General features: G+C 34.9%; 1 protein-coding gene across 6 annotated transcripts in view; it reads left to right on the top strand.

The window, feature by feature from the left end:
• Window positions 1-21,767, top strand: part of LOC117329520 (transcription factor 7-like 2) — a 57,387-nt gene that overhangs the window by 13,786 nt on the left and 21,834 nt on the right. For 5 of the 6 annotated variants that reach the window (XM_033887512.1, XM_033887504.1, XM_033887536.1 and 2 more), the window contains exon 3: window positions 13,577-13,668. In XM_033887512.1, the coding sequence (XP_033743403.1) occupies window positions 13,577-13,668 (92 nt within the window). Of the gene's footprint in view, window positions 1-13,576; window positions 13,669-20,751; window positions 21,218-21,767 lie in introns of those variants that run through there. The other variant, XM_033887519.1, reaches the window with a different exon arrangement.

Genomic DNA, 21,767 nt, shown 5'->3' with positions numbered 1-21,767 from the left:
GTTATGATCTGGTGGTCAGTACAAGTGACCCCTTGACCTGCATATTTGTCTTGTGTTACCCTTAGGGTCGATAAAGTCACATCAAAGATTTAGGTAAGCTATACTGCCCTTCCATATTACTTGGTCAGTCAGCTGTAAAATTGTATATTATTATTTTTACTACCTGGTAGGTTACTGTTTGGGAAATTATTTTTTTTATGATAAAAGATAACGTTTGTGAAAGCAGTTGGATTTTTTTTGTTGGAAAATAGAAAACATACATTGACATACCAGTATATATCGTTTGGTGATTTGGTCCAAATGTTGTGAGTTTTAGGCCAGGGTAAACGCCACTAGTATGTTGCTTGTAATTTGCCATGTTTGTGTGGTTTTTATCAAATTAATTATCTTATAAGTTTTTAGGCACATTGATCTAGTTTTAAGACATAATATATACTGTCTAATTATTGAAATTAATTTCATTGTAACATACTTGCAGGTGCCACTCGGATATGAAGCATCAACTTAAGTAGTTCTATCATGCCAAGTAAAAATAAAGCTACTGAAATTGCTTCAAAAGAATCCCCTCCCCCAACATGAAATACATTAATCATCATAACGGATTGCCTTAAATTACTAATATATTCCATCAGTAAGAAGTTTGACTAGCTGTTGCAATTGGCTACATGTAAAAAGTCATTTAGATAAGTTTTGATGGCACCTAAATCTGTGCACCTGATATTGGTTATTGGTGGACAGGGGTGATATAAGTAGGACCGGAGTATGGTATCCCTGGCATGAGGTCGACTGCTTATGTAGGGTATAATGACATATGTGTCCAATACTTGTCTCCTATTTATATGAGCTTTCCCTACAGAAATACTAAAAGTTAAGAAGCAAGTATTAATTTCTTTTTCTACAATTGTCGTGAGGATTGCTGGTTGGAAATGCCCTTGGTAGGATAATATTTGTGTACATTAATGAAGCTGGAGTAGGTTAGTGGAGAGTATAGCACTGAACATTAATTTGGTTGTGATGAGAAAAGTTGGTCTGGGTTAAGCTTTAATATTGTCAACATATGTTGTAGGGGATTGTATGATTACAAGCAAACAGGTGCCGACCCACATTAATTATGATCAAGATTTCATACTTTTGTGTATATACACTCATATATAAATTCTCATTAATTCTCACTAGAAATGTTTAAAAATATTGTGTAGACCTTACAGCATGTTCTAAAACAACTGCGGTTTCCTGATTTTTGAGATAATAAATTAAAAAGACTCACTATTCAAAATTTTACATATATACAATTGTATTTTCCTGATATTTAAGTTAAGTGAAGAAGCCAGTCAATATATAATTGTGTCTTCATGATAACTGAATTAATAAATTGACTAGCCGGTTGATATATAATTGTGTTTTCCTGATAATTGAATTAATAAATGAAATAGCCAGTCAATATACAAATGTGTTTTCTGCATGTTAGTATAATAAATGAAATAGCCAGTCAATATACAAATGTGTTTTCCTGATATTTGAATTAATAAATGAAATAGCCAGCCAATATACAAACATGCTTTCCTGGTATTTGAGGTAATAAATGAATTAGCCAGTCAATATACAAACCTGTTTTCCTGGTATTTGAGAAAATAAATGAAATTACAAATGTGTTTTTCTGTATTTGAATTCATAAATGAAATAGCCAGTCAACATACAATTTTGTTTTCTTGATATTTATCTCAAATGAGACCAAGTTGTAAAGTTTTGCTTTTAGATGGGATGCTCAAAAAGTGAACCGTAAGTCAAATTAAACCAAACTTAGTATATAGTTAGATCACATATTGGACATCTCAACACACCATACATTTACAGAATATCTTCCAAAATGTATTGTCTAGTGACTCTGGAAATTAGGGATGCTGAGAATCTCGACTTCATTATTCACAATTTTACATCATTTCACCAAAAATTGTCAATTGGATTATTCTAAGGAGAGAAAAAAGGAAGAAATATTAAATCAATACAAACTCTATGCCTAGCTAGAAATAAGTCGTCCAGACACCTAAAAACTGTTCTTAACTAGAAATAAGTCGTCCAGACACCTAAAAACTGTTCCTAGCTAGAATTAAGCCGTCCAGACATTTAAATACTGTTGAAATTTGTTTCTGTTTAGAAATCATAACCTACATACAGGATTTGATTTTGGTTGTAAGTTGATTTGAATTTGGTTGTAAGTTAATCATCAATTAGTTTTGTTGAGTGTTATATAATGAACAGTTGACTACCAATCGGAATGTCTAATGAACCAAATACAACATGGGATAGATTAATGTTTGGATAATTTCTTTTTTAAATCAATGATCAGATTAAAAAATGATAAAGCAAAAAAAAATTATTAGATTAATAAGATAAATAAAGTTATTGAAATTGAATTAACAAAATTATATAGAAAAACAGTGTGAAGGGTTTAGGTGATTCTCATATCCAGTATGTTGATTAGAAGAGAGATATATATATAGGTTAGTTTATCATCACTGAAAACTTTCCTGGTCTTACAAGGAGTGGTGTAGTGACAGTCCTGTTCAAATGAGACCTTTAAGTAATGTATAACAATCCATTATGATTTCTCTACCCGCTTACACAAATACTTGATATAACAACTAACACTCGGGAAAGAATTCCTCTAAAACAAAGCATTAAGAGACCAGCCTACATCCTGTTGTTGATTCAGTTGTACCGCCATAATTATTGTCTTAAATCATCAGGCAAACTTGATGACGAAATTACTAATATTAATTTAAGAATAAGTGAAAGGTGTGCTGTAAAAACTGTTTTATTTATGAAATGTATGAATATAAAGCCCGTGGGAGCCAGTTTGATAGGTCTATTGTACTTATTGTAATCCAGAGAACCTGGATTAGAGCTGCTGAAATGTATTGTTATAATTAGTAGATATATATTGACAAATGTGAAGGGCAGGTTCTAAACACTTGCCTAGCAAAGAGATATTAATTAAAAGGCAGGAAATGTTTATCAGACCAGTTATTTCAAAGTCCAATTTTACACTTAAAAATCTTCTCTTAAACATAATCACAAGAGTTAAGAATGTTAGATTGACTTAACTTTAGAAAATAAATATTTTGGAATCCCTAGGTGAAATCATTGATATTGTAAAGGTATGATATATATATGATGTGTGTTACCTAAGGATAATCCGAGGATGAAAGTTTGTAATCAGCTTACTGTAACTATCATCTTGATCTCTCTTACACAAGTATCTGTTTTAAATGTATACAGGAGATATAAAAAGGTCTGATTTAAACGTATACAGGGGATATTAAAACTGAAGTGAGGGTTGAAGTGAAATGTATAATTTCTATTGGGGTGAGTCATTCAGTGTGCGATAAACATTGATGATATAGATTGTTGAGTATTTAGATTGGCCAGGTAGGATTTTACCTGGGCCATGTCCGCCACAGGTACAGGCCCCCAGAGAGTGGCTGAGGCGCTGGGGCAAAGTTGACCTGCCTGCTTAGGTGCTGACAATAGACAAAGGTTTATACCTTTACCTGATACTGCTGGTCTTTGATGTGGGTGAGTGAACAAATACACCACCATGCATTTTGTGTAAGGGGATATTATACTCACAGATACAGAACCAACACTGACTAACTCTACCTGTTGCTTGCTTTCCTTTGAAGTTCATTTTCAAGGAAAGTTGGGTGTGCATTTGGGTAAATTAAACCCTTAACTGGGCACCTATAATGTGCAGAACTTTTTACATGTGTCAGTAATGAGATTTTAAACAGGTACAAGTTTCTAAGGAAGTCGTAGTAATTTTGTCAATTTGATCCTCTTTACAGGTCTACATGTTTTTGATCTGTTTTGTTGCTTTATTTCAATGTTAAATGTTTAAATTAGTCGCTCGGTCCACACATGAACAAGTATAATTGATTGTAATGGAGAAGGAAACAAAAAAAATTATAACCATTTGAAATAATAATCTTGATGAATTCTTATTATCAGCATTGCTGTTATACTTCATTTGTATTGAAGTTGAAGTTAAAAGTTAAAGAGTAAATGAGCAGAAAATATTTAAAAAGACCGCTAGTATTTAGATAGGATTGAAGTGTGGGCTGTAGCGAAGTACTGTGTGAACTAAGAGAGTTGACATAGCTTATAGAGTGGAGGTGATAGGTAGCAATGTACTGTAGGCTTCCTCAGGTCTCACATAGCTAAATAGAGCACTCAGTGACACTCATTAATATAAAATGTCACTTTAAGCTTCATATCTGTAATGAAATATTTAAAAAAAATATTTGGAGGGTATAAATAGATTTTTTTAGGAAGGCCTAAAAAGTTTCATGTTTCCTGACTAAAACTAAACTAGATTTTTAGGTTTTGTAATATTTCTGTTCTGGACATTTTATTTTTTTCTTGCTTTAATGTCAAAATAAACCTACTTATAGGGGATACTGCAAATTTAACATATTTATAAAGCAAAAATATCAATAGTTTCATCAACAACCTAAAAGTGGTGGGCCGATGATCAAAAATATTTGAAAATTATTCTGTGGTTTCTGTATTAAAAATATTGATAACAAAGGCTAAGACATGTAATAAATGTAATTGGGATGTACATAAATTTTCTACAAAATGTTGGTTTTTAGAAAACCGCTTATTATCCATACGCAATTTTGATTTTCCTATTATTGATTCTGAAATTGAAACCGATTTCCATCACAAAAACCTACCTATAAAGTTAGCATTGAAAATGTCCTGAACATTTGTTTTTTGGGATTATCATTCTGTGAATTGCTTGGTCATTTTGAGCCAGGGTGTCCATGTAGTAGCTGGAGGCTACCTCAAATACTTGAGGGCTATCACATGCAATTCAGACAAATTAGGATAAAGTTTCTTTTCTAAAGACAGCGCAGACTGTTTCCTGAGAATCACAAATGGAATGCATATGGTTACTGAGTGTCAAACATTGCACCTCGAACCATTACTTGAAATAACGTAGTCTGATACTGATTAATTGTCCTGAACACTTGTAAATCAGATGTTTTAAACATAAATTTTAATTTTAGAGGTAATTTATTTCTAGGTTGCCATAATAAACACCATACATATAGAAAGCCTGTGATGTCCCATACCATTGTCTACATTTAAAATAAACCTCTTTATTTAATTAGACACTCAGTTATCTCAGGTATTTGGAATGATATTACCGTGTATGTAAGTTGAATTCGCTTTTGAACATTTCCAAGTTCAACAAAATATAGGCAGAAGTATTGAACAAAAAGTAACTGTAGTACTTCACAAAATGTAATTAAACTGTAACAGAAAACATAATGATGGCTTTCCTATCTGTACCTGTACAATTTGTAAAAAGTTTTTTTTGAGGTCAAAGGTCTGGATCAACAGATCAGAGTGCATAACAACAGCATTATTTAGACAAATCTAAAAGGCAAGTGTCTGAAGAGCAAAGCATTTTTTGTATTCACCAAAAGCCTTGGAAGTTGTTCACAAATTAATGTTGAGAGACTTTCCTTCCAGCTCATTACAGATTATGATTGCATAGTAGAAAGCTTAAGGGTCAAGTGTAAGCAATAACACTGTGTGAAAATGAGTGGTGTTAAAACTACATCTCCTAGAAGTTTGTACAATCCGAGTTTGTATGAAGCTCCTTCAGAAAATAACTAAGTTTATAAGATTTAGTTGGCTGTGAGTTTGAAATGTGATATTTGAATGCTAGAGTAGATACAGGCACGTGTCATTTCAAAGTTTATTTCAAAACTTATTAAAATGTTGTGGTTTTGAGTTAATGCTTGTTAATTCATGGCTCTTGTTAATGTGAGTTTGGTGCAAATTACATATTTCAGGAATATATGCAAGTAAAACGTGTGCCTGTCATTAAACATTTTAAAGTACTTGATCCAACTTAAAGTACATGAGATTACCCCTGGTTATATAGACTGTACTAGATAAATAGTTATATAGACTGTACTAGATAAATAGTTATATAGACTGTACTAGATAAATAGTTATATAGACTGTACTAGATAAATAGTTATATAGACTGTACTAGATAAATAGTTATATAGACTGTACTAGATAAATAGGTATTGATCAATTTAGGGTACAGGTTGACTAGTGGAACTCCACTATAGAATTGTTTACATATTGTTCTTGTTGACGAAGAAATCCCAAAAACTGTTGACAATATAATGAAAAAAAATAAAGGTTGTATTCCCTATATAATTGGACACGGATATGTAAGGGGTATATACCTACCTCACCCCATTGACAGTCGGGTCAGGTGTTGGTATGACAGTATGGTCAGGTGTGGGTATGACAGTCTGGTCAGGTGTGGGTATGACAGTCTGGTCAGGTGTTGGTAGCTGACAGTCTGGTCAGGTGTGGGTATGACAGTCTGGTCAGGTGTTGGTAGCTGACAGTCTGGTCAGGTGTGGGTATGACAGTATGGTCAGGTGTTGGTAGCTGACAGTCTGGTCAGGTGTGGGTATGACAGTCGGGTCAGGTGTTGGTATGACAGTATGGTCAGGTGTGGGTATGACAGTCTGGTCAGGTGTGGGTATGACAGTCTGGTCAGGTGTTGGTAGCTGACAGTCTGGTCAGGTGTGGGTATGACAGTATGGTCAGGTGTGGGTAGCTGACAGTATGGTCAGGTGTGGGTATGACAGTATGGTCAGGTGTGGGTATGACAGTCTGGTCAGGTGTGGGTATGACAGTCTGGTCAGGTGTGGGTATGACAGTATGGTCAGGTGTGGGTAGCTGACAGTATGGTCAGGTGTGGGTAGCTATGTCAGAATTATGACATTGAGGGCCTGGTGGTATGGTGGTTGTATGACATGTAGGACATTGAGTGTACAGATATTGATTGTTGTAGATCCACTAACTACTGATCATGAGAAATAAGAGTGGATGAGTGAGGTCTTTTAGTGCTAAACGGCCAATATGCCTGGTAACACCGACCTTGTCATGGATCATACCACCTACACATTACAGGAGAAAACAGCCCATTACATCACCTCATTCTAGTACCTTGCTTAGGGTTTTAACAGATTTAAAGTTTTAATTGCTTTAATTTTCACTCAAAATCAAAAGAAAAAATACCTCATATTTTCCGCTTGGAAAATTATCTGAAAAACTAAATTGTCAAAAAAATTGTGCCAGAGTACATTAAAGCATTGTCACTGCTTCTATACTTCCCAAATATGGGATGGGAGACCTTGGTAAGTGTTGTAGATTCTCCAAAAGATTCACAGGATAAAATGGCATGGAATGCTGCTAACAACCGTTAAGACAGTATTAATTGGTAATGTATATAATGCTTACTAACATTGGGGAGTCGCTGATAGACATAATAACATTTGTACTTCTAAAAGGTCACGCTGAATTATTTATTTGAGCTACAGCCTTCATAATTGATGAGATTGATTCTAAAGATGGTGATTAAATTCCACTCTTTCAACTCAAAGGTAGCTTACATTTTAATTTCATCATCATGAAAGATTAATATGTGTTTCTAGACATTGACACAACATGATAGTTTGTGGAATCTCTGTTGACTTTGATAGTGCCAGGCATATACAAACAAACAACAAATGGTAACAACTTACAATCACACAGGCTATCTAAATATTTCCTAAGTTAATTTTCAGGTGGAAAACTATTTAAGCAATCAATTTTATTTTTTGAAGAATAATGTAAAAGTTTGTGATGTTAGTAATGAAAGGGCTGAATCTGTGGGCTGGCTGAGGAGGCTGGAGAGGCAGCAGCAGTTGCAATGGAGAGAGATTGTGCGCCCCTTTTCTACATTGTGGTCCTCTTTCATCTTTCCTTTGATGTTTGAGTCAGTAGCTTCAAATGGGGCAACATCTGAAAAAGTTGGCAACTCAAGTGGTGGTAGTTCAGATGTGCAGTTTAAATTTTACCATTGATATGAAACATAGGAGGATTTTGTCATCTTAGACTGAATTTTGTGTTGGTGAGGTGGAGCAGGACTGGTGGAGGACGCAGACTTTTATTGTTGTAATTAGGCTAGGAGTCGTGGCAGCCTTTGATGTCTCCACTTTAGTCTTGTTATAACTCTGTCTGATGGGAGAGGTAAGATAAGCTCTACTCACTAATATAGCCTAGTTTTTCCCTCTTAATATGTAATCATTCAAGTAGAGTGTCAAAAGATAAAAAGTTTTAAAGTTTTCAAACCATTGACTTTTGAAAAATCACTCATCCATAGAAAGCAATAGTCTTAAATGGATGGATTAAAAAAAAAAAAAAAAATGACAGCAGTGAAATGGTGATAGGTTATATAAGGTATTTTTCACAGTTTATCACAGTATTGACATGTGTGATACTTGTGGATACATGTGTTCTGACAGCCGAGGAAAATGTTCATAGCTGAGTGGAGTCTTTGTTTCTACTCAAACTAGTTCACTTTATGGTCATTTGCGGAGGGATAGTCATGTGATTGGGAGTCACTTTTGTCACCAGATCTTGCAGGGAGTTGGCTAAATGTCAGGTGCTTGGTGCCCATTGATTTTTAGTGGAGCTACAGAGGGCAGACTGTCGCCCCCTTCGTTTTTGATGTTGTGCATGTGAAGCATCAACTAGGAAAATCCTAATAGGTTAGTTTGATAAAAAAAAATGATTTGATGTTATTGCTATGACAACTTCACTATAAATAGAGAAGGGTATGAGTTTTACTAATTTGGCACAATTAATTAGATTTTATATCATGTACCCTTTGATATCAGCCTATATATTTTAGAAGATGTGTAATGTGTTATTTTGTCCATTCAAAATACAATTATGTATAATTTAAATTTGTCTGTCAGTCTATATAGTGGGTCTTTCTCACATCAATGTACGTGTCAGGGCCGTCTTTTTGTAGTAAAATAAAGGTCAGCTTTTGAAGAGGCACACTCCGACGCACTAAATTTGGTTATTCATTTAGGAAACTAGTTTTTAGAGACATCCATGGCATCATGCAGCACATCACAGTATCACCACATAGACTCTGGCTGTATGATTTAATTTATAGAACAAAAAAGAAATACAGGTGAATTTTTACAATGTGCTAATGGCTTTTAAAACTTGCATAATATTTAGAATATTATTTTTTTTATAAATTGTTTATCAGTAAGTGTTCCCAATGAGGTGATGAAAATGGATATTTTCACTTTTGTACCAGGGTCGTATAAAACCTTAATGTTCTATAATAATTTTGCCGAAAACAATCTTTTCTGCTTTTTTTATATTGTGAAAAACTGTATTTGCATGTTTAAAATAATAATAATTAAAAAAAAAGAAGTAAAATATGACTCAATGAAAAAATGAAATATCAACAAGGTAATTAATTCATTTCTAATATCAGAATGTAAATGTTTTGTTTTGGTGTTGATATAACGAGCTATGAATCACCCGATATATGCATATTTAAAAGATATATTATTGTTAATTTGATTATTAAAACAATTAATGTTCATATAAGGTATCGCACATAAAAAGAAATTATGAAAACCATCCACATCATGGTGACTGACATTATATTGGTAATACATTTGTAAAGTGGGTATGAAGGTTCATGGCTCTGGTCTCCATTGAGATGAATTAGATATAGTGAGTGTTGGTGAGCCTATAATATCGGAGAAGGCTGATGAGGAGGAGGAGGAGGCTTTGGGGTGGACAGGGTGAAATCCACTAACCATGACAGCCATTAACCTTGTGAATATTGATCCAGGCTGCTAATTGTTTATTGTTCTCCTTATAACATGAAAAGGACAATTATGTCATAGATAATGGCTAGATTAGGTGAAGGCAAGCTCAGCTTTTCATCCTTTTTGAATAACTTTAATAACAGCACATGTTAGACAGTTCTTTAACTTGATAAACGTATTTTATTAACGGTATCTAAATTTCAAACACAAACAAATAAGGTTTTAATTACCAATTTATAGATGAAGAGAATTCTTCAAATTTGTAATTGATTAATCATTTTCTGGTATCTTTGCATCGTCATATTGAAAAGACAAAAACTATTAATTCTAAATTATTGTATTCTATACTTTTGTTTTTAAAAAAACCCATGAAATTCTTTCTAGAAATTGGTATTCACATATGACAACTCTTGATGGACATGCTACACAAGGGAAATACTATCTATACAAATGGCACTATTTACTTGTAGGTAAAAAATATACATACGATAGAATTTAATTATTTAACTCCTTAAATAAATTATAAATACAGTGCTGTTTGAAGACTGACAACAACCTGGCTAAAAAATGCTTTCAAATTTATAATGATAGTGTTAAAATGACATTTCAGAGAAAAAAAATGAAATCAACATTTTCGTTCTTTTTTTTCACATTTCAGTAGTACACAGAATTTATGTATTTCATAATGAATAGGAGTGTTAAAAAGTTATGGTGATGTTGGTGCTTATGAATATTCCAACACCTGAAAACTTCTTGTACAAGCAGATGAAAAATGATAAGGTCTATGATGTTAAATGCAAATTGCTGTCCAGATCGTTTATGATATAAGTCATTTTTACATCACTTCATTTTGTGTTCAGTCAATAATTCATATATGAATATATGTACATAGTAAATAGTGTTCTTTGTTTTGCCATAAATATCTTTAATTAGCATGAAATGACAACTGAAGAGAATAGAGATTACCAAAAGTTTAGGAAGTGCTAGAGTAATAGAAGAATTAATAATAGATTATCCAGAGTTACTGACTCTGAAAATACTAGAGTAATGGAAATCATTATTAGACTACAGGGTATTAGTGACTCATTCAGGAACTGCTACAGTAATAGAAGAATTAGATTACTAAGTCTTCTTGAATCATTTAGGAAGAGGTAGAGTAATAGAATTAGAACTCTGGAAGTGCTATTGTAATAGAAGAATAAGATTACCTGGTATCTGTGACTCCATTAGGAAGTGCTTGTGTAATAGAATTAGATAAATCACGAGTTGTTGGCCTCCTAAGAAGCGATTACCTAGAATTACTAACTAGTGAGGAAGTCGTACATCAGTAAAGATTATCCAGATTTGGCTCTTTGTGGCCCTTATTTTACTGGGGCCAGATTACATAAAAAGGTGCATCATAATTTGCAGGGCAGCAGTGGTGTATCTGACAAGTTGTGGGCAGTAGCATCAAGATCAATAGCCCTGGTTAGCCATGGAAAATCATTACACAGTACCAGCGCTATATTAACTGACCTATCGATCGGCACATTACTGTATGATTTTTAACAATCATCACAGGGTAATTAGCTGTACATCGTCAATGGAGCTGCTGCTCCTTATAGATTGTGGTGTAGATCAAACCCTTACATCAAAGCCGCCACAACTCGTCTTTAACAAGGCATGATATGTGCATGTAAATTCTACTTTGCAACTTCCAATACAAGTTTTGTTGATTTGATAAAAAAAAAAGATATTCACAATAGTCTAGCTTGTGGAAGTAACTGGCAATTCATCAGGGCCGACTGTTTACATAATAAGCTATGTACAATTTTAGTCCATTTATGTGTGGCTGATAGGCTAGCTAGATTTTTGAGCCAGCACAGTTTGAAACAAGCCCTCTGCATGTTTGTCCTCTGTAAAGGGACTTTCATCTCAACAGTTCAAACGACCTATGGGAAGGGGAGGGTTGTAACTATGGCAACGCTTAACATTTCCCCCTTTTTTAGCAGTTCGAAATCATTGTAAATTGGCTTTGATGAATTTCCAGCATGCTTTAAAAAGTCAATTGGAAGCTGCGGTATTGATTTAATGAAGAAAATTTTATTGAAAGAACAATTTCATCATATTGGAATTTGGTTTATTTTTCCTTATAATATATGTCCAATGATGTTGTGTATAGTTGAATGTAAATATTTTTTTCAAAGCATCCACAATGGATGTACCGAATTATATGCAAATTTAATTATTTAAATCCTCATTATTATGTATCCAAAATTCATTAAGTTTTCATATACATATTGCTGTGTATCTAGTCAAAAAATATGAGAAACAAAATAATGTTTTTTATAATAGTAGTTTATTTTAACAAGTTGAGTGGAAAGGTGTTGCGACTCCAATGTGATGTCACTGCTATATATAGATAGGGATCATTTAAATGAACAATAGTAAATGTCTTCATTGTTGTACAGATGAATAAGTGTTTAATCTCCAATTAGTATTTTTCTGTGGATGTTACTATTTGTATGAACACATAGTTGAATTAATGATAATGTAAAATATATCTGGAATGAATGTACCATATATGAAGGGATGCTAGTAGAGAGAAGGAAATAATATTATTACTAAGGGCAATAATTACAGCTTATGTCAGCTATATAACACAATTTGTAGATTATTTATTGACATTTCATCGAGATTATTGGTGAATTTTAGTGCTGAATTTTAAATAAAAAAATTGTGTAGATGTTTACCTGCATGTGTGAAAATGTGATTATGTTTACCTGTGTGACTATGGTATACCTGGAGATGTTAGTTTACCTGTGTGTAGATGTTTACCTGTGTGAGTGTTTACTATGGTATAGATGCATGTCCCTGTGTATTTGATGAAATATAGTTTTAATGACACAAAGTGTCTCATAAGCCAGTAATGGCTGGATGTTGATATAGTTTTATGTATTTTGAAAAGTTGTAATTGATATGTGTATATTTTAACATGTGACACTATAATAAAATATTTTATTGATTTTGATTTTTGGTATACCTGGAGATGTTAGTTTACCTGTGTGTAGATGTTTACCTGTGTCAGTGTTGACTAAGGTATACATGTGGATGTTAGTTTACCTGTGTGAAGATACTTACCTGTGTGAGTGTTGACCAAGGTATACCTAGCTGTAGATGTTGGTTTACCTGTGTGTAGATGTTTACCTGTGGGAGTGTTGACCAAGGTATACCTGTAGATGTAAGTTTACCTGTGTGTAGATGCACCTATCTGTGCTGACAGGCTAAAGCTGGTGCTGCTGTGTTTTACCTGTAGAATACCTGGGACTTGACAGGTTATAAGGAAACTGTCTGCCCTCTGTTGTGTTAATATGTGTGTACAAGTTGTTGAATTAGTGGTTGTAAAACTTGATAATGGTGTGATTGAAATATCGGGTAATCAGACCCAGTCATTATTTGAACATTTCGTGTACATGTGACTGGATCAAGCAATCAAGTGACACTGATACACTGGGGCACACACACACTGGCCCAGCTGTATAGCCAATCCCCACACACAACTGTTTGTGTTAATTAGCATTGTTTAGTCACACTTTAATAAGCTGTACAAACACCTTTTGTAATGTGTAATGTACTCCGCTATTTCTGTACTTTAATAAAACCATTTTGACAATTTGATACTATGGTAAACAACATAGTGATATGAAGGAATGCAAGTCATTTCACTAGCTTTCATTTAGAATTAGAATAAGAAATTTTCAATTACTTTGATATTTTTTAAAACTGGTAATTGTTGTAGCAATAAATAATTTCCAAATAATAGAATTGTGATGTTGTAGCTCATGTGTGATTTTTTTTTGATTTTTCAGGTAAAGGTGGGAACCAGGGACAAGAAAGAAATGCAGGTGGATTTGGGTACCCAGTACCTTACCAACCATACCCCAACGGCACAAACAATTTGGTAAGTAGCCACTACTGCAGGAGGCAAGTGATCAAAGGGGCACAACTCCTGCAAGTGATGTGTGTACCTTCTAACTGCTGTATGCCTACCTTCTCCCACTTTTTTTTTTAACTTTTAGAATTCCTATTTAGTGATTCCAGTGTATGTTTGACAGAAAGGTCAGGTTGTCAATGTGATTGTGAGTCCCAGGAAATGGCAGTATAAAATGGCTGATGATAAAGTGGGCCCAATTCAGGTACCTTCTGGGATAGGACATGAAACATTCCAAGCCATCTTGTTAACAAAATGACATCTTATTGAATTGGGAGGTTTTTAAATAACATATCATTCTGTCTATATTTCGTTTGTCATAGTATCATGCATGTAAAAGTTTAGCCACCACTAATCTTAAGGTCACACTATTTAGCCACCATTAATTTGGATGTCACACTATTTAGCCATAACTAATTTGGATGTCACACTATTTAGCCACCATTAATTTGGATGTCACACTATTTAGCCACAACTAATTTGGATGTCACACTATTTAGCCACCAATAACCTAGAGGTCACACTATTTAGCCACCACTAATCTGCTATTTAGCCTCCACTAATCTGGAGGTCACACTATTTAGCCACCACTAATCTGCTATTTAGCCACCAATAACCTGGAGGTCACACTATTTAGTCACCACTAATCTGGATATCACACTACTTAGCCACCACTGATCTGAATATTGTACTAGCCATCACTTGTCATATTGCCTACAATCAAGCAATGATTTATTAGAAATATATCCTATATAACATTGTCACATTGTAGACTGAAAGCATTTCAATGTTCTGTTAATTAGATGTCTATTTCTCACAGTAAATTATACTGACTTTTTCCCCCCTATAATATGTCGTCCTGTAGGCCCTCACTTAGACACTTATTGTATATTAATGGATTGTATAAGACTTATTTCCCTTTTTATTCACCACCATCCTGATGGCTCAAACAAGATGGGTGGTATAGGACTTGTCCCCCTTTCTATACCCGATAGTCTATCACGACAACACAAACTATCGCATGACTCCCACTATTGTGAGCCATTGTAGTTGAACAGTGGGGTTTGAGTGTCATTATCTGGCTATTATGCAAGTATGTTATTTAGAATGTTCATTTGCATCCTAATGTTAGGGAGTTGATAGGGAGTTGATGTTAATGTGACAAATGTAGAAATCATTCATACAAAATACATAATGTAGAAGGCTGTATGTCCTGACATCGCTAGCAAGCTGTGGTCTCCGACAGTGGCCACAAAACTATCAAGAAAAACTACCAGCTGTAAATATCTTCATAAAAACAGTTTTACAGATTTGACAGAAACATAATCTGAGCCAAGTATCATTGTAGATAGAGTGTAACAGGGAAAACAAGTTGATGAGTACATAGCATAGTCCGTTATGTAAAGTTCTTATGTTTCATTTACAGTTCTGTGGGTATAATACATGTTTTGGAGAAAGTCAAGATAAATCAGTGTTTGTTTTCATTCTTATTCAGTGTCTTAGGGGAATTTGTTTCTATAGTAAAAATGTCACGAAGTCTTTGCTAAATGTACTTGCTTTGCTTATTGTTTTTCTTTTTTCTTTTTCTTTTTTTTTTTTTGATAAATCTTACTCTGGTTTGTTCCCGAATGGTAATTTCATGTAGATAAAAGTGTCCTTTAGTTAACTCTCATCATTTTATTGACCAAGATGGTGGACTAGAATGTTCTATTAAAAGTGTTGGTCATCAATCTAAATTTACCATGTCCATTGACATGTGACTGGTGGTGTACAGATTTCATTTTCCTTAGGCTTTGTTCCTAAAAAAATAAATTCAATAAATACATGAATTATTTCGTTTTCTTAGATCCTTACAACACTTAACACTGTAAATACTACTGGAAATTTCCTTTTTTCTGTCAACATTAGTACGGCCTGGTATGATGACATGCTTATAGGCTAACAGAAGGCCCTCTTGATTACTTTCATCATTTATGTACAAAAGGTGTACAATTATAATCAGTAAAAGTCATTCATATTTGTGTACTACACTTTTGAATGTAGGTAATATTATTTCAGACTTAAGAACATTGGTTTCTGAACAATGTGCCTTTGAAACTTCTGCGATCATCATTGTAATTATGGTGTAATAATCATGAAGTGTGGTTCATCACTTGACACCATCAGCCATAGGTTTTACACTGATTTTCCTGTATCTAAGATACATGAATCATTGCTTTCAAAAATAGAAAACCACATAGAGGGTTGACAACATAGAGAGATGACACTTTTTATGGTTATCCAAATAGTTACAGTGAAAACTATGATATGAAGAGGTGATTGTCGGTGAAAAGGTGAGTCATTTCTAACCTTACCCTGGTGAGATGAGACTACTACCTTTCACAGTAGGAGCAGGATAAGCACCTGTACTTCTTGACATTTTTGCTGACAATAACCATGTGTGTTCTGATTGTTGTCTAGAGCCAGTGAGCAATGCTATATTGTTATTTACCAATGGTACAAGTTTGGCATGTAAGCCACTTGAACCTTTCCTACAACTCTTCATGTCAGCCTTTCAATTTCTGGTGCCAGGTTCCTAACCCAACATACATGTGCGAAATAAGGAAAATTGTAGCATGCAAATATTTTTTTACAACAAGAGCGTAAAATATAGGTGTCAATAGAAAATGGAAGACCCTATACAGTAACTATAATAATACATTTTAGTTATAAATACAAAGGTGTGAACAAAATGATAATGGCAGTAGTGCTACTGTACAAAAATGTTAATTGAAATTTTACCTATTCAGAATGAATAAACATGACAATAATACCTAAAGAATCATTTCCATTTATTATCAACACCACAGTCAAATAAGTTTATTCCCATCTGATGAATTATTAGTTATGTGTAATCAATTTACTTAAGCCTCCGTAGGATTAAAACTCGCACTCGCATCTTGATAAAAATTTATTGAAAGACTAACCCATTAGCCCACTCGGCTATAGTAACCTTTTATAAAATGTGTGAATATTAGATATATAAAATTGTAACAGCCGTGACTCACTACCGTGTATTATTGGCACGAGCGTGGGTTATTAGAAAATAATACATGGTTTTAAACCAATCAAAACTGGTGTTACATAGCAAACATGGTAGAATCTGTTATAATATTATACATAGTGTCACTTCAGTCCCACATCCTGATGTAACAAGTAGGGCCAGCTCACTACCACAAGCTGATGTACTAGATAGAGTAGGGCCAGGTCACTCCAAAAAACATGTACTGGAGTGGTGCCAGCTCACTACCACATCCTGATGTGACAAGTAGGGCTTGCTCACTACCACATCCTGATGTGACAAGTAGGGCCAGCTCACTCCCACAAGCTGATGTACTAGATAGAGTAGGGCCAGCTCACTCCAAAAAACATGTACTGAAGTGGTGCCAGCTCACTACCACATCCTGATGTAACAAGTAGGGCCAGCTCACTACCACAAGCTGATGTACTAGATAGAGTAGTGGCAGCTCACTCCAAAAAACATGTACTGAAGTGGTGCCAGCTCACTACCACATCGTGATGTACTAGATAGAGTAGTGGCAGCTCACTCCAAAAAACATGTACTGAAGTGGTGCCAGCTCACTACCACATCCTGATGTGACAAGTAGGGCCAGCTCACTACCACATCCTGATGTACTAGATAGAGTAGTGGCAGCTCATTCCAAAAAAAACATGTACTGGAGTGGTGCCAGCTCACTACCACATCCTGATGTGACAAGTAGGGCCAGCTCACTACCACATCCTGATGTACTAGATATAGTAGTGGCAGCTCATTCCAAAAAAACATGTACTGGAGTGGTGCCAGCTCACTACCAAATCCTGATGTGACAAGTAGGGCCAGCTCACTCCCACAAGCTGATGTACTAGATAGAGTAGTGGCAGCTCACTCCCACATCCTGATGTGCTACCTTAGTGGCAGCTCACTCCAACATCCTGATGTAATAAATTAGTGCCAGCTCACTCCCACATCCTGGTGTGCTGCAGTGGTGCCAGTTCACTCCCTCATTCTGATGTAATACATTAGTGCCAGCTCACTCCCACATATTGATGTAATACATTAGTGCCAGCTCACTCCCACATCCTGATGTAATACATTAGAGCCAGCTCACTCCCACATCCTGGTGTGCTGCAGTGGTGCCAGTTCACTCCCTCATTCTGATGTAATACATTAGTGCCAGCTCACTCCCACATATTGATGTAATACATTAGTGCCAGCTCACTCCCACATCCTGATGTGCTGCAGTGGTGCCAGTTCAATCCCTCATTCTGATGTAATACATTAGTGCCAGCTCACTCCAACATCCCGATGTACTGGTCAAACCAGATCACACTTAAAACAAATGAAAACATTTAAGTCACTATACAAATAATCAATCAATAATTGTTATCTAAATATCTTGAAATTAAACTTTTCATGTCTTTTTAGTGTGTGTGAAACAAAAATTGAATGAGTGATTCAAGGTTAACTTGCCTTAATTTGTTAGAATGAAGTTAATGTATGGGGTTTTTCTTAACCACAAATACCAGGGGAATTAAATTTCTGCTTTATAAGAAGTTGAGACATGATTGCCATCTTTATGCTGTTTGGTTCTCCTAAACTTTCATTTTCTCCTGAATCTCTTGGAACTGTTCAGGTCGCTATTGAAAAAACGGTATAATGTGATAGAAGCAACAAAAGCACCAATTTGTGTTATCAGTTGGGGGAAGTGATCACTCTTCAGTAGAATGAGTCCGCATGTTGACATGATGGATGCTGACCCATCCGGCTATCAGCAAAGAGGCGGGTATAATCTATATTAAAATTTGTTGTAGAAAAGAAAAAATCTATCCAGTCCATGAGTATTTCAAACTATTCTACTTTATAACACCATAAAAGTGAGCAGAAAATGTTGGATAAAAGCTAGGGCAGACAAATGTTCTTCACATGGGTGCAGTTGGCACTTAAACCTATAAAGTCAAGTCCCAATGGGCAGATCATCAAATAGGGAAAAAGAGATAGACACTTTTTGCAATGCCATGATTCTTCGATTAGAAATAAAGAAACTTGAGACAATCTTTCATTGTAAGTTTAGGATAGTTTTTACTTTGATTTGGGATTTAAAATTGAATACCGTATGTGTCCCAGCCTATTGGAAAGCAAGTCATCATATTGGCGTTCCAAATGTGTTAGCACCAATATACCATCACATATTGCCTCGCTGGGTGGATACACTGAGATCTTAGTTCATACCGGTACTTTGTACAACACTCCATATTTTACAAACAGTACAAATATGAAGTATCAAATTATTTTCCCACTGTCTCAAAATAAGATATATATATAAATATTTTGGATATCATCCAAAATGTGTTCAATGTTATTTAAGTGCTGTTCGACTAGCAGGGCTGGGCATTGTTAACCTATACTGACACTAAACAAATAGAACATTGTTGCTAATCATTAGGAAAACTGCAAATTATCTAGATTGTTTAAGTTCACCTAGCCTGCAGGTGAGCTTATCCCACAGAGCATCATCTTTTGTCAGTCAATATTTTCTAAATGAACCATGCAATGTGGAGCAAAATATTTTTGCTAATAGCTTCTTTTATTATAATTCCTTATACACTTTGTGGGGGAAAATAACCTTCTCTTTGTTGGACATCAGCGAACATTCAGCAAAGTCATGACAAAGTTCTTAATCACTGCATCATTCTCTTTGTCAGTAGATGGAAATTTGTCGAAAAATGGACTTACTCAAGTTATGGTTGGATCAATAAGTGAGAGAAGAAACTTTCATAAATTTAAATAGGTTTTAAACGTTAATATGAATAAATAAAAAAAAAGAAAGAATTTGCTGAGTTATGGTTGGATCAATAAGTGAGAGAAGAAACTTTCATAAATTTAAATAGCTTTTAAACGTTAATATAAATAAATAAAAAAAAAAGAATAAGAACTTGCTGTATTACCTAACAGCTTAGTAAAGGGGAGATAACTACAAAAATTGCTATATTAATTATTGGCTTAGGAAAGGGAGATAACTACAAAAAAATTCTATATTACTTAATTGCTTAGTAAAGGGGAGATAATTACATCATACAATAGGTGAGTTTATAGTATTAATTAGAAATGTTATATTGGTAGTGACTAGGTACTTTTATAATTCTATGGAGAACAGTGATGCATAACATCTTAACGGTTTACATTAGTTTCTACTATAGTAAGTACTAGGAATGTCCATATCTGTTGAGATATCTAATATAATAAATACTATATAAACACATACAGCCAGTGTCCTGAACCTTACCCAGAGGAGAGTCTGGCTTTGATTAACTTTGATTGATCAACTCTGTAAACACTGCCTAGATAAGTAATTGTAAATTAATAGCTGTGAATTAATCCATTAGGCATTGATTGGTCTGGCGGGACAAGTAGGGGTTGTAGGTGGGCTGTCCTGTTGACATGACCTTATAATGTGGGTACAAGATGAAGATTTAGTGGGGGATCGCACACAGACAACTATATCTTGTCTACTGATAGCTCCCCTGCAGAACTTATTCCTGTAGTCAATAAACTGTACAACTTGAATAGGAATTATTCCAGTGTTAACCTGAGGACTAGAGGAAGTGTGTTCAAATCTAGGGGAACAATAACCATTTAAAAATTATCAATGGTCTTAAGATAGAAATACCAAGTTCTTCAATTGAATTGAATGACAAGTTTGTATTGTGTGAGCATGCCCTGAGTCTATGCTTATTTGGCTGTGCAAGACTGATGATATCTTGCCTTATGTGTATATGGTCGTGTGAGTGGGCCTGGTCCATTCATACTTTCTGCTCATCCTTTTCTGCGGGACCAATTGTGTTTTAGCCCGCCATACAAACAACACAAGCAGGGCTGTTTTACTATCAATCTGTCAAGTGTCATAGCCTAGCAACTGACATGATATATTGGCTGAGCCGTCAGTGAGGGTCAGGGTCAGCTATCTCAAACTACTTAGTATAGACTGGCAATCATAGCACACACACATACACACACCGTCCTCAGTGTAGGTACCCACACAGACCTGCCATGTGCTTACTCCAGTAGTGTACCTGTACCCACGGACAACTACATGTGTATGTGTGGGAAGGTGCCACATGTGATTCACACATACACACAGTAGTACTACAGGGTGGAATTGTTCTGAGGCGTGTCTATCGGCCAGTGTTATTGTGGGAGATACAGCAGAGGATTGTGTGCACCCTGGGGACCGGGTCAGCATGTGGAGTGATGTGGGACCGCCCCACCCTACCCATCACCTCTGCTACCTCCTCACCCTCCTCCTCTCCCTGCTGTTCATCCTCCGTATCTTCATCTACCACCACCCTGCATAGACCCATACCTCTACCCTTAAGTGTTGCTCAGGACAAGGACTGGCTACTCATTCGTACAAAGATGCCTGTCTGCATCTGGCCTGATACCTGTCTCTTGGGATGTGCCCTTAATGATGTTGGTCTCCCGGTAAGTCACCTACATCAAAAACAATTTTTGGGAGAATTTTATTTTGCAAATACTATTGTGATTACTATTTTTTCATCAAATTTTTAGAACATTCAGCTATATCTTAGAATTTTTGCCTTTAATATTTAAAATTTCTACTTGTTTTTGGATTGGTTTTTTTTAGTGTTTTAGAATATGAATAATGATTTTGTGGAAAATATTTCTACATTCTTCATAAATGTCATTTTATTTGTAGGTATTATCTTAATATTTCTTAGAACTTAGTTTTTCTTATAAAAAGAAATAATTTAGAAACTGCACATTTCAATACCTTTTCTAAAAGAATTAACGAATTTGTCTCTGCTGATGATGTGTTTAATGAATTATAGTTTTATTTTTCTATAAGACTTGTAATTTATTTCATGTCATTGTCATCTGTTAATTGTAGGAGACATTTGAGATTTGTTGGGTAATTTTGTGAGGACTGTGAGTGTGTGTGGCTCACTTGTCAGTCTAGAAATCTTATCTTGTGATCAGATGCTGATTGCTTTGTCAGCCTGCACAACAGCCA

The sequence above is a fragment of the Pecten maximus genome, chromosome 1 (genome assembly GCF_902652985.1).
Source record: "Pecten maximus chromosome 1, xPecMax1.1, whole genome shotgun sequence".
Classification (NCBI taxonomy): Eukaryota; Metazoa; Mollusca; class Bivalvia; order Pectinida; family Pectinidae; genus Pecten; species Pecten maximus.
The sequence above is the reverse complement of the archived record's forward strand: the minus strand, read 5'-3'. Positions and strand labels throughout refer to the sequence as shown.